This window comes from Oncorhynchus clarkii, chromosome 26, assembly GCF_045791955.1.
Source record: "Oncorhynchus clarkii lewisi isolate Uvic-CL-2024 chromosome 26, UVic_Ocla_1.0, whole genome shotgun sequence".
Lineage (NCBI taxonomy): Eukaryota > Metazoa > Chordata > Actinopteri > Salmoniformes > Salmonidae > Oncorhynchus > Oncorhynchus clarkii.
In genome coordinates this window covers 41,995,903-42,011,844 of record NC_092172.1, presented here as the reverse complement: position 1 = coordinate 42,011,844, position 15,942 = coordinate 41,995,903, and the positions used below count along the sequence as shown (strand labels likewise).

Genomic DNA, 15,942 nt, shown 5'->3' with positions numbered 1-15,942 from the left:
GGAAGGCGTAGTTGGATGGGGTTTGGGCTGGAGGACCGCTGTGCCGCAGTCATTTATAGTAAATTGCTTCGATACACACGGAGCAAACGTACCTCAAAGTAAGTTCAAGATCGTTTTAGGGAACCGTGTCGTTCAGTACAAACCGTTAAGCAACGTAAACGTTCAATCGAACTGAACGCACCCCTGAGTATCCTGGATGACTGTTTCCGCATCTAGCCAGCTGTCCTAATGAATGAGGCGGATGATCTCCAGCATTGCTTCTCAGTGATATAACAGCAAGGATATTAATTTCACTAACAGTACCTTTTAGATATCACAATGCAGACCCTCACACCCCACGTGTATTGGGCACAGCGTCATGCAGACATCTACCTGCGTGTGGAGCTGAGTGACGCTAAGGTATGTTACGGATGATCTCCGGGACCGACCTGTCATCGAGCTAAATGGTTAGGACAACAAGCCAGCTAGATGGTTAGGACAACAAGCCAGCTAGATGGTTAGGACAACAAGCCAGCTAGATGGTTAGGACAACAAGCCAGCTAGATGGTTAGGACAACAAGCCAGCTAGATGGTTAGGACAACAAGCCAGCTAGATGGTTAGGACAACAAGCCAGCTAGATGGTTAGGACAACAAGCCAGCTAGATGGCTAGGACAACAAGCCAGCTAGATGGTTAGGATAACAAGCCAGCTAGATGGTTAGGATAACAAGCCAGCTAGATGGTTAGGATAACAAGCCAGCTAGATGGTTAGGATAACAAGCCAGCTAGATGGTTAGGATAACAAGCCAGCTAGATGGTTAGGATAACAAGCCAGCTAAATGGTTAGGACAACAAGCCAGCTAGATGGCTAGGACAACAAGCCAGCTAGATGGTTAGGACAACAAGCCAGCTAGATGGTTAGGATAACAAGCCAGCTAAATGGTTAGGACAACAAGCCAGCTAAATGGTTAGGACAACAAGCCAGCTAGATGGTTAGGATAACAAGCCAGCTAGATGGTTAGGACAACAAGCCAGCTAGATGGTTAGGACAACAAGCCAGCTAGATGGTTAGGACAACAAGCCAGCTAAATGGTTAGGACAACAAGCCATCTAGATGGTTAGGATAACAAGCCAGCTAGATGGTTAGGACAACAAGCCAGCTAGATGGCTAGGACAACAAGCCAGCTAGATGGTTAGGACAACAAGCCAGCTAGATGGTTAGGACAACAAGCCAGCTAGATGGTTAGGACAACAAGCCAGCTAGATGGTTAGGACAACAAGCCAGCTAGATGGTTAGGACAACAAGCCAGCTAGATGGTTAGGACAACAAGCCAGCTAGATGGTTAGGACAACAAGCCAGCTGGATGGTTAGGACAACAAGCCAGCTGGATGGTTAGGACAACAAGCCAGCTAGATGGTTAGGACAACAAGCCAGCTAGATGGTTAGGACAACAAGCCAGCTAGATAGCCTCTTTCAGCCAGTAATAAGTTGATTTGTTTAAGCTCACTGCTGGACGTTGTCAATTGAATGCACGTCGCTGACATGAACAAATGACATACATGACATTAGCTACAATGCTGCTTAGAGAATGGACTGATAGCAGCCCCATGCTTATATGTTAGCTAGTAAGCTCATACATCTAGCTAGATAATTTACCACTTGTTCTATTAGCTATACAGAGTGATAATAAAAGTGTAGCATGTCACAAGACAGAGTAACTTATATATAATATATATATCATTTATATAACTTATATATTATATATAGTTTCCTGAGGTCTTGATCCAGTGTTTCCACATAACAAAATCAGGTCATCATGAGAAGTATGGTTCTCGATGAGGCGAGACAGTAGCCAACACTCAGCTACTGAAGCTAACTAGCTACTGTAATTCATATTGAGTTGTAGTAGCTAGTGGTGGTGGTACATCCTACCAAATGTCATGCTTCATAAAAGATTCAGGAATTGTCATGGTGATCGCTGGATCCATTTTAGCCAGTCAGCAAACACACACTCAAGGTGCATCGTGTACTCCAGCTACGTACTACTGTATGTAATGTCATCAGAACACGTTTAGTGATGCTGTATGTGTGAAGGAAACACATCAGCCATTCAGTCACTTAGTTTGATCTCAACCAATGTTAGTGTGTGTTTCTATATTTAGCCTGGTAGCTGACAGTCTTCCGCTTTTTGAGTTGTTTTTTGTTGATGCATGACATTTTTCTTTTTTGCATTTTTTTTTAGGATCTTGAAATCTGCGTGCAAAACAACACCCTGCAATTCAAAGGTTGGTGGTTTGTATTACGCTGGAACAGAAAGAAGGAAAATACGTCTAGTCTGTACAGAGTACATGGTATTAAACCGACGTTCCTTTGTTGGACAGCTCAGGGTCACGGCGCTAAAGGAGACCATGACTATGAGTTCAGTCTGGACTTCCTGGAACCAGTAAAACCTGAGGTATTCTATTATTTCCTATTCCAGAAATGTAGTTTTTTTTCATTAGTGATAAATACCTCACACTCTTCTCAGTCTCAAAGACAAACATTATCTTCTGGTACTAGAGATTGTTACTGTTCCCTGCTTGTGGTTTATTAGTAAGTGTGTCTTCCGCAGGAGGCTGCTCATGATAATGTCTGGAACGGAGCAAATGGAATGGAATGGAAACCATGTATTTGATACCATGCCACTGATTCCGCTCCAGTCATTACCACGAGCCCGTCCTCCCCAAATGAAGGTGCCACCAACCTCCTGTGGTATCTACAATTATTATCATAGTCACTGTGCGTCTGTCTACCAGGTTAGTCACAGGTCGACCCAGCGCCTGGTAAATGTGACAGTGAGGAAGCAAGAGCAGCGTTGGTGGGACAGACTCACTCTGCAGGAGAGGAAACCTCTCTTCCTGGCGCCAGACTTCGACCGTTGGCTCGACGAATCAGACGCGGAGATGGAGCTTCAGGCTAAGGTAGTAATGACCAGGGTCAGTTTTGGTACAACTTTTAGATGTAATACATAAGGAAGTATAAGGCTTTATTTATTTTGTCTTTTATAAGGGTGTTATGACATTTATTACACCTGACGGTCTGTCTGTTTTGTTTTCAGGAAGAGGAGAAGATAAACAAGGTCAGCATCGAGTCAAGAATCCGTAAAGACCGTAAGTACCGAGCGGTGCAGCTGTGAGCAGACCTTTTTATCTCTAATCTGAAGATTTACATTTCTTGGTAAAGATGCTGTTGGTTTAGACCAGGGATCATCAACTACGTTCAGCCTCAGGCTGATATATTCATTTTTCATTGACCAGTTGGTCGGCAGACCGGAACGAACATGAGCACAAATCATTTGTAGACTGCAATTTGACGGCAAGAATCCAAAAACGGATCATTTGAAACTTTGCTTAAAGTTGTGTCCGATCACGTCTCTCTCTATTATACTTGAGAACAGATTTGACTAAATTAACATCCTGGTGTTTTTACACCCTTACACCCTCCAACAATGAAAATGCAAAAAGAAAGAAAAATTCAACTTTTTTTTTTTTTTTCTCTGAAAAGTTGTGGGGCCAAATAAATCCACTGCGGGCCGCCAACTGGCCGCCAACCCTGGTTTTGACTGTGCATCATCTTTTAGTTTATACCACACACAAGTACAAACTACCTTTTTTATGTACTTGATATTTGATAATGTAAACATCTGAAATGTAATGTCAAATCATTTTGGTTTTGGTTATAGACATAAAAAACCAACTGACTGGAGTTTACTTTGTGTTTTTTTAATTGTGTTTTTATTGAAAGCTGTACCATGTTCTCTCAGCCTACCTGAGCCTGAAGAAGGGCTATCGGTTCATATACAACCTGATGTTATGTGTTTTAAAGATATTGTATGGTAATATGTGGTTTGTTCTCTCAGCCTACCTGGGCCTGAAGAAGGGCTATCTGTTCATGTACAACCTGATGTTATGTGTTTTAAAGATATTGTATGGTAATATGTGGTTTGTTCTCTCAGCCTACCTGGGCCTGAAGAAGGGCTATCTGTTCATGTACAACCTAGTCCAGTTCCTGGGCTTCTCCTGGATCTTTGTCAACATGACCGTCCGTCTCTTCATCCTGGGACAAGGTCAGTGGTCCAGAGCCTGCTGAGGGTCCAGCCTTGTTAGTAGCTGTTGTTTGTTGGTTGGTTGTCTTGACAGTTGACGACAGCGTTGGCCATAGATAGACACACAGTAGGTGAAGTCAGTGTTTCAGGGATAGAAAATAATACATTCAGAATCATTCCTTTTCCACAGCTACAGTTGGAACTAGCTACCTCAGAACTGGTTCTTCATCATAATGTGAGAGAGTTAGTATTAGATGGCTCATATATAACACTAATATTTACATACATTATCATTCTTCCTCCTCAATTTTTTTTTTAGCTGAAAGCTGTCTAGTCGTGTTTCTGAAAGCTGTCTAGTTTATATTCAGTTGTGTTTCTGTGAAGTGATCTGAGTGAGTCAGATTAAACCACACCAGCGAGCCAATGTGTTACTTCCCTAGAATAACTAAACAGGCTCTTTATTCATAGATGTGTCCATTTGAATACGAGAAAGGGAACATTGACTCTTAGCCTGTAGATTCATTTGTCTTGCAAATAGCTTTGAATAGCCTGGTGGTCCAGTCTGTTTGGCGTTTTAGCCAAATTCTGTTTGTATGTCTTCACAACATTTTAAGAGTTGACTACAGCAGTAGTTGCCACCCTGTTGTGTTTGGTCTATCTGCAGAGATACTTGAGGACACTAATGAGAACGTAGACCTACTGGTGAAATACACGTTAAGTGGTACTTGGGGTGTACTTCAGGCACAGCTAAATGTGATTGGTGTACAGCCACTAAAATAGGTTGAGAACCACTGGATTTGAGCACGTACAGTATGGAACCAGGCTACTCTGGATGTGCAGTGTTTGGCCTAACATGTTAGCACCACTGTATAGTACCACTGTGTAGTACCACTGTATAGCACCACTGTATAGCACCACTGTGTAGCACCACTGTATAGCACCACTGTATAGCACCACTGTATAGCACCACTGTGTAGCACCACTGTGTAGCACCACTGTGTAGCACCACTGTATAGCACCACTGTATAGCACCACTGTATAGCACCACTGTGTAGCACCACTGTATAGCACCACTGTATAGCACCACTGTATAGCACCACTGTATAGCACCACTGTGTAGCACCACTGTATAGCACCACTGTGTAGCACCACTGTGTAGCACCACTGTATAGTACCACTGTATAGCACCACTGTGTAGCACCACTGTATAGCACCACTGTGTAGCACCACTGTATAGCACCACTGTGTAGCACCACTGTGTTGCACCACTGTATAGCACCACTGTATAGCACCACTGTGTAGCACCACTGTATAGCACCACTGTGTAGCACCACTGTGTAGCACCACTGTATAGCACCACTGTATAGCACCACTGTGTAGCACCACTGTATAGCACCACTGTATAGCACCACTGTATAGCACCACTGTATAGCACCACTGTGTAGCACCACTGTATAGCACCACTGTGTAGCACCACTGTATAGCACCACTGTGTAGCACCACTGTGTAGCACCACTGTATAGCACCACTGTGTAGCACCACTGTGTAGCACCACTGTGTAGCACCACTGTGTAGCACCACTGTATAGCACCACTGTATAGCACCACTGTGTAGCACCACTGTGTAGCACCACTGTATAGCACCACTGTATAGTACCACTGTATAGCACCACTGTATAGCACCACTGTATAGCACCACTGTATAGTACCACTGTATAGCACCACTGTGTAGCACCACTGTGTAGCACCACTGTATAGCACCACTGTATAGCACCACTGTATAGCACCACTGTGTAGCACCACTGTGTAGCACCACTGTGTAGCACCACTGTGTAGCACCACTGTATAGCACCACTGTGTAGCACCACTGTATAGCACCACTGTATAGCACCACTGTATAGCACCACTGTGGTGCTACACAGTGGTGCTATACAGTGGTGCTACACAGTGCTGTATAGCACCACTGTATAGTACCACTGTGTAGCACCACTGTACAGTGGTGCTATACAGTGGTGCACTGTGTAGCACCACCGTGTAGCACCACTGTGTAGTATCACTGTGTAGCACCACTGTGTAGTATCACTGTGTAGCACCACTGTATAGTACCACTGTGTAGCACCACTGTGTAGCACCACTGTATAGCACCACTGTGTAGCACCACTGTATAGCACCACTGTATAGCACCACTGTATAGCACCACTGTGTAGCACCACTGTATAGCACCACTGTATAGCACCACTGTGTAGCACCACTGTGTAGCACCACTGTGTAGCACCACTGTATAGCACCACTGTGTAGCACCACTGTGTAGCACCACTGTGTAGCACCACTGTATAGCACCACTGTTTAGTACCACTGTATAGCACCACTGTATAGCACCACTGTATAGCACCACTGTGTAGCACCACTGTGTAGCACCACTGTATAGCACCACTGTATAGCACCACTGTATAGCACCACTGTATAGCACCACTGTGTAGCACCACTGTATAGCACCACTGTGTAGCACCACTGTATAGCACCACTGTGTAGCACCACTGTGTAGTACCACTGTATAGCACCACTGTATAGCACCACTGTGTAGCACCACTGTGTAGCACCACTGTGTAGCACCACTGTATAGCACCACTGTATAGCACCACTGTGTAGCACCACTGTGTAGCACCACTGTATAGCACCACTGTATAGTACCACTGTATAGCACCACTGTATAGCACCACTGTATAGCACCACTGTATAGTACCACTGTATAGCACCACTGTGTAGCACCACTGTATAGCACCACTGTATAGTACCACTGTATAGCACCACTGTGTAGCACCACTGTGTAGCACCACTGTGTAGCACCACTGTGTAGCACCACTGTGTAGCACCACTGTGTAGCACCACTGTATAGCACCACTGTATAGCACCACTGTATAGCACCACTGTGGTGCTATACAGTGGTGCTACACAGTGCTGTATAGCACCACTGTGTAGCACCACTGTGTAGCACCACTGTGTAGTATCACTGTGTAGCACCACTGTGTAGTATCACTGTGTAGCACCACTGTATAGTACCACTGTGTAGCACCACTGTGTAGCACCACTGTATAGCACCACTGTGTAGCACCACTGTATAGCACCACTGTATAGCACCACTGTATAGCACCACTGTATAGCACCACTGTGTAGCACCACTGTATAGCACCACTGTGTAGCACCACTGTATAGCACCACTGTATAGCACCACTGTGTAGCACCACTGTATAGCACCACTGTATAGCACCACTGTATAGTACCACTGTGTAGCACCACTGTATAGCACCACTGTGTAGTACCACTGTATAGCACCACTGTGTAGCACCACTGTGTAGCACCACTGTATAGCACCACTGTGTAGCTGTTGGTAACTGTGTTCTACCTCTCCACTGTGTAACTGTGTTCTACCTCTCCACTGTGTAACTGTGTTCTACCTCTCCACTGTGTTCTACCTCTCCACTGTGTAACTGTGTTCTACCTCTCCACTGTGTAACTGTGTTCTACCTCTCCACTGTGTAACTGTGTTCTACCTCTCCACTGTGTAACTGTGTTCTACCTCTCCACTGTGTAACTGTGTTCTACCTCTCCACTGTGTAACTGTGTTCTACCTCTCCACTGTGTAACTGTGTTCTACCTCTCCACTGTGTTCTACCTCTCCACTGTGTAACTGTGTTCTACCTCTCCACTGTGTAACTGTGTTCTACCTCTCCACTGTGTAACTGTGTTCTACCTCTCCACTGTGTAACTGTGTTCTACCTCTCTTTCTCTCCCTCTTGTCAGACTCGTTCTATGACACGTTCCACACCATTGCTGACATGATGTACTTCTGTCAGATGATGGCCGTAGCAGAGGTCATGAACCCTCTAGTGGGTCTGGTCAAGACAGGGGTGTTCCCTGCTATGATCCAGGTAGGGTTCAATCCAAACACACAGAAAAATTACTTTCAAAATGACTTGGGTTTAAAATAAAAAAAAACACATGCTAATTTAGGTTACATTGACTTTTTAGTTGTTTTTGGTTAGTCAAAGCTAAAGTTAGCGGCAATGGTTTTGTAAACCAACCCAAAGCAAAGATTCTCAGCTTTCAGGTTGAGGCCGGGGTGCATTCAGGTTGAGGCCAGGATGCATTCAGGTTGAGGCCGGGATGCATTCAGGTTGAGGCCGGGATGCATTCAGGTTGAGGCCGGGATGCATTCAGGTTGAGGCCGGGGTGCATTCAGGTTGAGGCCGGGGTGCATTCAGGTTGAGGCCGGGGTGCATTCAGGTTGAGGCCGGGGTGCATTCAGGTTGAGGCCGGGATGCATTCAGGTTGAGGCCGGGATGCATTCAGGTTGAGGCCGGGATGCATTCAGGTTGAGGCCGGGATGCATTCAGGTTGAGGCCGGGATGCATTCAGGTTGAGGCCAGGATGCATTCAGGGCGAGGACAAGTGATTTTGTATTTAGGGTGAATTAACCCTTTAATGAAGTGTGTTTCTGTGATTTTTTGTTGTTGTTGTTGACCTGTCCAGGTGGTGGGTAGGAACGTAATCCTGTTTGTGATCTTCGGTAGTCTGGAGGAGATGCAGAACAAAGCAGTGGTCTTCTTCGTCTTCTACCTCTGGAGCACCATAGAGATCTTCAGGTGACTCTACCTCTATAGTCAATATAGATCTACAGGTGACTCTACCTCTATAGTACAGTTAATATAGATCTACAGGTGACTCTACCTCTATAGTATAGTCAATATAGATCTACAGGTGGCTCTACCTCTATAGTTAATATAGATCTACAGGTGACTCTACCTCTATAGTCAATATAGATCTACAGGTGACTCTACTTCTATAGTATAGTCAATATAGATCTACAGGTGACTCTACCTCTATAGTATAGTCAATATAGATCTACAGGTGACTCTACCTCTATAGTTAATATAGATCTACAGGTGACTCTACCTCTATAGTATAGTCAATATAGATCTACAGGTGACTCTACCTCTATAGTTAATATAGATCTACAGGTGACTCTACCTCTATAGTTAATATAGATCTACAGGTGACTCTACCTCAATACAGCTCACATCCAGATAACGGCCAAAATAAAGGAAACACGACATAAAGTTGCTTCAATACACCTCCTCATAGATTCTACAGGTGTCTGGAACTCTATTGGAGGGATGTGACATCATTCTTCCACCAGAAGAATGTGGTGTTTTGTTGATGGCGGTGCACCATGTCAGGCTCTGCAACAGAATCTCCCAGAGGTGTTGAATTGGGTTGAGATCTGGAGACTGAAACGGCCAGGGTAAATGGTTTACGTTGTTTTCATGGGTTTTCCTTAACTCTTTTTCTATAACCTCAACTTTAGTCTCCTCACCTGCGATCGAAGTATCCTAAAGAGTGGTTCGGTGTAAGAAAAATGGTGTAAGGGAATTGTCATCAATCAATCAAATGTATTTATAAAGCCCTTCTTACATCAGACGATGTCACAAAGTGCTGTACAGAAATCCAGCCTAAAACCCCCAAACAGCAAGCAATGCAGGTGTAGAAGCACGGTGGCTAGGAAAAACTCTCTGGAAAGGCAGGAACCTAAGAGGAAACCTAGAGAGGAACCAGGCTCCGAGGGGTGGCCAGTCCTCTTCTGGCTGTGCCGGGTAGAGATTAGAAACCTAGAGAGGAACCAGGCTCCGAGGGGTGGCCAGTCCTCTTCTGGCTGTACCGGGTAGAGATTAGAAACCTAGAGCGGAACCAGGCTCCGAGGGGTGGCCAGTCCTCTTCTGGCTGTGTTGGGTGGAGATTAGAAACCTAGAGAGGAACCAGGCTCTGAGGGGTGGCCAGTCCTCTTCCGGCTGTGCCGGGTGGAGATTAGAAACCTAGAGAGGAACCAGGCTCCGAGGGGTGGCCAGTCCTCTTCTGGCTGTGCCGGGTGGAGATTAGAAACCTAGAGAGGAACCAGGCTCTGAGGGGTGGCCAGTCCTCTTCTGGCTGTGCCGGGTGGAGATTAGAAACCTAGAGAGGAACCAGGCTCTTAGGGGTGGCCAGTCCTCTTCTGGCTGTGCCGGGTGGAGATTAGAAACCTAGAGAGGAACCAGGCTCCGAGGGGTGGCCAGTCCTCTTCTGGCTGTGCTGGGTGGAGATTAGAAACCTAGAGAGGAACCAGGCTCTGAGGGGTGGCCAGTCCTCTTCTGGCTGTGCCAGGTGGAGATTATAAGAGTACTTGTACTCTGGGTACTCGGCACCATGATATCCGAACAACAAACATCTACAGGACTGTTTCGCTAGCACAGACTGAAACATGTTCCCGCGATTCAACCGATCACATCTACAGGACTGTTTTGCTAGCACAGACTGAAACATGTTCCCGCGATTCAACCGATCACATCTACAGGACTGTTTCGCTAGCACAGACTGAAACATGTTCCCGCGATTCAACCGATCACATCTACAGGACTGTTTCGCTAGCACAGACTGAAACATGTTCCCGTGATTCAACCGATCACATCGAGGAGTTTACGCATCGACGACGTCATCCTCACAATGACCATACATACATAAATACGTACATGCATACCCCAACCAGAAGCCATGGGTTACATGCAACATCCGCACTTAAAGGCTGCCGGTTTCAAGGAACAGGACAGTAATCCGGACGCTTATAAGAAATCCCACTACGACCTCCGACGAGGTCTGACCTTCACTGACATTTTTTTTCTCCCTACTACTTTACTGCCTTTATTGCCTCCTAGACCCACTCCAATTCACATACCGCCCCAACATATCCACAGATGACACAATCTCAATCGCACTCCACACTGCCCTCTCCCACCTGGACAAGAGGAACACCTATGTGAGAATGTTGTTCCTTGACTGCAGCTCAGCGTTCAACACCATAGTGCCTTCCAAGCTCATCAATAAACTCAGGATCCTGGGACTGAACACTTCCCTCTGCAACTTGATCCTGGACTTCCTGACGGGCTGCCCCCCCAGGTGATGAGGGTAAGCAACGCTGACCCTCAACACGGGGGCCTCTCAGGGGTGCATGCTTAGTCCCCTCCTGTTCACCCACAACTGCGTGGCCGCGCACGACTCCAACACCGTCATTACGTTTGCTGACAACACGACGGTGGTTGTCCTGATCAACAATGACGATGGGACAGCCTATAGGGACGAGGTCAGTGACCTGGCAGTGTGGTGCAAGGACAACAACCTTTCCCTTAACGTCAACAAGACAAAGGAGTAGATTGTGGACTACAGAAAACCCACGACCGAGGCATGCCCCCATCCACGACTGGGCTGTAGTGGAGCAGGTTGAGAGCTTCAAGTTCCTCGGCGTCCACATCACTAAGGAATTGACGTAGTCCAGACCCACCAACACAGTCGTGAAGAAGGCATGACGACGTCTCTTCCCCCTCAGGAGGATGTAAATATTTGTCATGGGCCCTCAGATCCTCAAAATGTTCTACAGCTGCAGTATCTTGACTGTCTGCATCACAGGTTGGTATGGCAACTGCTCGGCCTCCGACCGCAAAGCACTACAGAGGGTAGTGGGTATGGCCCAGTACATCACTGGGGCTGAGCTCCCTGCCATCCAGGACCTCTATACCAGGCGGTGTCAGAGGAAGGTACCAGGTGATGTCAGAGGAAGGTACCAGGCGGTGTCAGAGGAAGGCCCTAAACATTGTCAAAGCCTCAAGCCATACAAATGATAGACTGTTCTCTGTGCTACGGCATGGCAAGCGTTACCGATGCAAGTCTGGAACCAACAGGACCCTGAACAGCTTAAGACTGTTAAATAGTTAGCCTGGGTAGCTATTGGTTAACTATTTAAATATCTGCATTGACCCTTTTTGCACTAACGTTTTTGACTCATCACATACTCTGGTGTTACTGTTTATTATCTCTCCTGTTGCCTAGTCACTTTACCCCTACCTATATCTACATATCTACCACATGTGACAAATACTAGCTAGTGAGGCTAGTTGTAACCATGAATGGACCAGCTAGTGAGACTAGTTGTAACCATGAATGGACATTATATTACCAGCTAGTGAGGCTAGTTGTAACCATGAATGGACCAGCTAGTGAGACTAGTTGTAACCATGAATGGACATTATATTACCAGTTAGTGAGGCTAGTTGTAACCATGAATGGACCAGCTAGTGAGGCTAGTTGTAACCATGAATGGACCAGCTAGTGAGGCTAGTTGTAACCATGAATGGACCAGCTAGTGAGGCTAGTTGTAACCATGAATGGACATTATATTACCAGCTAGTGAGGCTAGTTGTAACCATGAATGGACCAGCTAGTGAGGCTAGTTGTAACCATGAATGGACCAGCTAGTGAGGCTAGATGTAACCATGAATGGACCAGCTAGTGAGGCTAGATGTAACCATGAATGGACCAGCTAGTGAGGCTAGTTGTAACCATGAATGGACATTATATTACCAGCTAGTGAGGCTAGTTGTAACCATGAATGGACCAGCTAGTGAGGCTAGTTGTAACCATGAATGGACCAGCTAGTGAGACTAGTTGTAACCATGAATGGACATTATATTACCAGCTAGTGAGGCTAGTTGTAACCATGAATGGACCAGCTAGTGAGGCTAGTTGTAACCATGAATGGACCAGCTAGTGAGACTAGTTGTAACCATGAATGGACCAGCTAGTGAGACTAGTTGTAACCATGAATGGACCAGCTAGTGAGGCTAGTTGTAACCATGAATGGACCAGCTAGTGAGGCTAGTTGTAACCATGAATGGACCAGCTAGTGAGGCTAGTTGTAACCATGAATGGACATTACATTACCAGCTAGTGAGGCTAGTTGTAACCATGAATGGACCAGCTAGTGAGGCTAGTTGTAACCATGAATGGACCAGCTAGTGAGACTAGTTGTAACCATGAATGGACATTACATTACCAGCTAGTGAGGCTAGTTGTAACCATGAATGGACCAGCTAGTGAGGCTAGTTGTAACCATGAATGGACCAGCTAGTGAGGCTAGTTGTAAGCATTTCGCAGGTACCCGTTTTACACGTTGGCCTGCACTGTATTGCAGCCGTCTCACTAGTGCTGTTACTGTTGTTATTTGCCTGTTCTACATGTTGACCTGCATTGTATTGCTGTTTTGTTGTCTGTCCCAGGTATCCATTCTACATGTTGACCTGCATTGTATTGCTGTTTTGTTGTCTGTCCCAGGTATCCATTCTACATGTTGACCTGCATTGTATTGCTGTTTTGTTGTCTGTCCCAGGTATCCATTCTACATGTTGACCTGCATTGTATTGCTGTTTTGTTGTCTGTCCCAGGTATCCATTCTACATGTTGACCTGCATTGTATTGCTGTTTTGTTGTCTGTCCCAGGTATCCATTCTACATGTTGACCTGCATTGTATTGCTCACTGCTTGTGAATGATGCTAAATAAACCTGTTGTTTTGTCGTCTGTCCCAGGTATCCATTCTACATGTTGACCTGCATTGTATTGCTCACTGCTTGTGAATGATGCTAAATAAACCTGTTGTTTTGTCGTCTGTCCCAGGTATCCATTCTACATGCTGGCCTGCATCGACACAGACTGGAAGCTGCTGACCTGGCTCAGATACTCCATCTGGATGCCCCTCTACCCTCTGGGGGTGCTAGCAGAGGGTCAGTGGGCCTGTCACACACACACACACGCACCCGCACGCACACACACACACCATACACACACACACACACACACCATACACATCATACACATACTCCTCAGAGAGCTCTATGCCTGCAATATTCACTTATTATGTAAATTGTATGTAAATAATAGTGGTAGGATGTTTGTAGTCAAACAAGATATTACTTAGTTTATTACCAAGATATCCGAGTGTTGCTGTGTATTCCTGTCTGTCCTGTCTGTTTCCTCTTAGCTATCGCTGTGATCCAGTCCCTGCCTATCTTCGATGAGACCCGTCTGTACAGCATCCCTCTACCTACGGTCCTGGGCTCGTCCTTCAGCTTTTCCTTCACTCTGAAGATCTACCTGGCCCTCATGTTCCTCGGTCAGTTAGTACCACTCTCTGACCCTACACCCTAACCCTACACCCTAACCCTCCACCCTAACCCTCCATCCTAACACTCTACCCTAACCCTTAACCCTAACCCTCTCTCTGACCCTCTCTCTGACCCTCTCTCTAACCCTCTACCCTAACCCTCTACTCTAACCCTCTCTCTAACCCTCTACCCTAACCCTCTCTCTGACCCTCTCTCTGACCCTCTCTCTAACCCTCTACCCTAACCCTCTCTCTGACCCTCTCTCTGACCCTCTCTCTAACCCTCTCTCTAACCCTCTCTCTGACCCTCTCTCTGACCCTCTCTCTAACCCTCTACCCTAACCCTCTCTCTGACCCTCTCTCTGACCCTCTCTCTGACCCTCTCTCTAACCCTCTCTCTGACCCTCTCTCTAACCCTCTACCCTAACCCTCTCTCTGACCCTCTCTCTGACCCTCTCTCTAACCCTCTCTCTGACCCTCTCTCTAACCCTCTACCCTAACCCTCTCTCTGACCCTCTCTCTGACCCTTTCTCTGACCCTCCACCCTCCAGCTGTATCTATCTGTCATGTTTCAGGATCTGTTAATGTCTCTAAGGGAGAAACATACACTTTGGGTCAAAATACGATTTGTTTTCTTACATTATCTTTGCTTGGACTTGTCTTTCTGGCCAAGTGGATGGAGTTTGCACTTAACAAACATTTTAAATGATAAAAAGTAGTTTTTTTCTTCCCAGGTCTGTTCATCAACTTCCGCCACCTGTTTCGCCAGAGGAGGAGACGAATGCGCTCCAGGAAGAGGAAAAATAACTAACGGATAGAAAGACACACCTCACGATCTCTCCAGTCTCACTGCTGGTTGCCTTTTCACACCTCTCCTCTCCTCACACCTCTCTCTCTCTTCTCTCCTCACCTCACACCTCTGTCCTCTCTCTCTTCTCTCCTCACCTCACACCTCTGTCCTCTCTCTCTTCTCTCCTCACCTCACCCCTCTGTCCTCTCTCTCTTCTCTCCCCACCTCACACCTCTGTCCTCTCTCTCCTCTCCTCTCTTCTCTCCTCTCACACCTCTCTTCTCTCCTCTCGCCTCTGTCCTCTCCTCTCTTCTCTCCTCTCTCACCTCTCTTCTCTCCTCCACTGATAAACAACCAACCACATCCTCCTCTTCTATTTTCCTGTGGATGTACCTCCTCTAACAGACACTTATCTTCCTCACCCAGTCCTTCAGAGGTACCTCCTCTAACACAAACACTAATTTTCCTCACCCAGTCTGTCCATCAGAGGTACCTCCTCTAACACAAACACTCATCTTTCTCACCCAGTCTGTCCATCAGAGGTACCTCCTCTAACACAAACACTTCTCTTCCTCACCCAGTCTGTCCATCAGAGGTACCTCCTCTAACACAAACACTCATCTTCCTCACCCAGTCTGTCCATCAGAGGTACCTCCTCTAACACAAACACTCATCTTTCTCACCCAGTCTGTCCATCAGAGGTACCTCCTCTAACACAAACCCTTCCCTTCCTCACCCAGTCTGTCCATCAGAGGTACCTCCTCTAACACAAACACTCATCTTCCTCACCCAGTCTGTCCATCAGAGGTACCTCCTCTAACACAAACACTCATCTTCCTCACCCAGTCTGTCCATCAGAGGTACCTCCTCTAACACAAACCCTTCCCTTCCTCACCCAGTCTGTCCATCAGAGGTACCTCCTCTAACACAAACACTCATCTTCCTCACCCAGTCTGTCCATCAGAGGTACCTCCTCTAACACAAACCCTTCCCTTCCTCACCCAGTCTGTCCATCAGAGGTACCTCCTCTAACACAAACACTCATCTTCCTCACCCAGTCTGTCCATCA

The 15,942-nt window shown here is 46.4% G+C and overlaps 1 protein-coding gene across 2 annotated transcripts; it reads left to right on the top strand.

Annotated features, from left to right (window-relative positions):
- On the top strand, nucleotides 1-15,046 carry LOC139384317 (very-long-chain (3R)-3-hydroxyacyl-CoA dehydratase-like). Of its 2 annotated transcripts, none has more exons than XR_011628836.1 (11): nucleotides 1-399; nucleotides 2,223-2,265; nucleotides 2,362-2,435; nucleotides 2,776-2,940; nucleotides 3,078-3,129; nucleotides 3,975-4,085; nucleotides 7,865-7,992; nucleotides 8,635-8,706; nucleotides 13,597-13,703; nucleotides 13,961-14,092; nucleotides 14,818-15,046. XR_011628836.1 is itself a non-coding variant. In XM_071128998.1 (11 exons), exons 1-11 carry the CDS (start codon nucleotides 319-321, stop codon nucleotides 14,892-14,894), a joined length of 1,083 nt encoding a protein of 360 aa, XP_070985099.1. In that variant the 5' UTR covers nucleotides 24-318; the 3' UTR covers nucleotides 14,895-15,046. The 2 variants fall into 2 exon arrangements, 1 of the variants encoding a protein (XP_070985099.1); XM_071128998.1 differs by having other exon boundaries at nucleotides 24-399; nucleotides 8,594-8,706.
- The last annotated feature ends 896 nt before the right edge of the window (nucleotides 15,047-15,942 follow it).

Bases quoted from the DNA above. Each gene is read 5' to 3' on its own strand.
- LOC139384317 (XM_071128998.1), top strand. From the start codon at position 319: ATGCAGACCCTCACACCCCACGTGTATTGGGCACAGCGTCATGCAGAC. The intron at 4,086-7,864 runs GTCAGTGGTCCA...CCCTCTTGTCAG, and splicing joins TCTCTTCATCCTGGGACAAG to ACTCGTTCTATGACACGTTC. The intron at 13,704-13,960 runs GTCAGTGGGCCT...GTTTCCTCTTAG, and splicing joins TCTGGGGGTGCTAGCAGAGG to CTATCGCTGTGATCCAGTCC.